This window comes from Sinocyclocheilus anshuiensis, unplaced genomic scaffold, assembly GCF_001515605.1.
Source record: "Sinocyclocheilus anshuiensis isolate Anshui unplaced genomic scaffold, SAMN03320099.WGS_v1.1 C31983795, whole genome shotgun sequence".
Lineage (NCBI taxonomy): Eukaryota > Metazoa > Chordata > Actinopteri > Cypriniformes > Cyprinidae > Sinocyclocheilus > Sinocyclocheilus anshuiensis.
In genome coordinates, this window is record NW_015608501.1 from 1 (window position 1) to 616 (window position 616).

Sequence of the window (616 nt, forward strand, 5' to 3'; positions counted from 1 at the left end):
TCCTCTACGGCAGCTCATTGAATGTGTCTGTTATTTGATAAGACTGTTTCTGTATTTGGTTAGATGTGTTCAGAAGGGGTTCAGAGGTTCATCGAAGGTTTTAGGGAACTGGAATCTAGACAGTGTCAGTTTTCCTCCACTACAGGCAAGAGCCTGATGTACCTTCGCATGAACACAGACTCCATCATCCCTTCCACCAAGAAACACCTGACAAAGAGAGAAATCAATTTGAACACTTTACAAGCTCAGCAGTGACAGTTGTCGACTACAGAGAATTATTTAGTAAAAAGTCCTCAAAATTGAGAAAATCTAATGCAAATGCAAGTAGCTTGACTTGATGCATTTTAACTTTCACTGCCACAGTTGGCTAGTTGATATTGGGCAGCATGCAAGTTATAACTTTATTTTTCAGTGATGAATTCACAAGCTCAAAATCCATAAAAAAATACAAAAAAAAAAAAACACTCACTTACCTTGACCACATAGTTTGTTCCATTCACAATTTGAGAGGAATAGACCAAAGGAATGTAAACCTTCGAATCACTTCCATTTACAACATTGTCCTCAATCTGTTTCCTCATCTGAATAAACAGATAAACATTATTATTATAGTAAC

At 36.7% G+C, this 616-nt stretch overlaps 1 protein-coding gene across 1 annotated transcript; it reads right to left on the reverse strand.

The window, feature by feature from the left end:
• Window positions 1-7: 7 nt before the first annotated feature.
• Window positions 8-581, reverse strand: LOC107682267 (cystatin-B-like). Its single transcript, XM_016478564.1, has 2 exons — window positions 474-581; window positions 8-207 (listed from the first exon to the last, which is right to left on the reverse strand). The coding sequence occupies exons 1-2, from the start codon at window positions 579-581 to the stop codon at window positions 70-72; spliced, it is 246 nt and encodes an 81-aa protein (XP_016334050.1). The 3' UTR covers window positions 8-69.
• Window positions 582-616: the final 35 nt, after the last annotated feature.

What these genes read in the sequence shown, in the direction of transcription:
- LOC107682267 (XM_016478564.1), bottom strand. Translation starts at nt 581, where the DNA reads ATGAGGAAACAGATTGAGGACAATGTTGTAAATGGAAGTGATTCGAAG. An exon ending in GAACAAACTATGTGGTCAAG is followed by an intron (nt 208 to 473) that starts GTAAGTGAGTGT and finishes TCTCTTTGTCAG; the next exon opens with GTGTTTCTTGGTGGAAGGGA.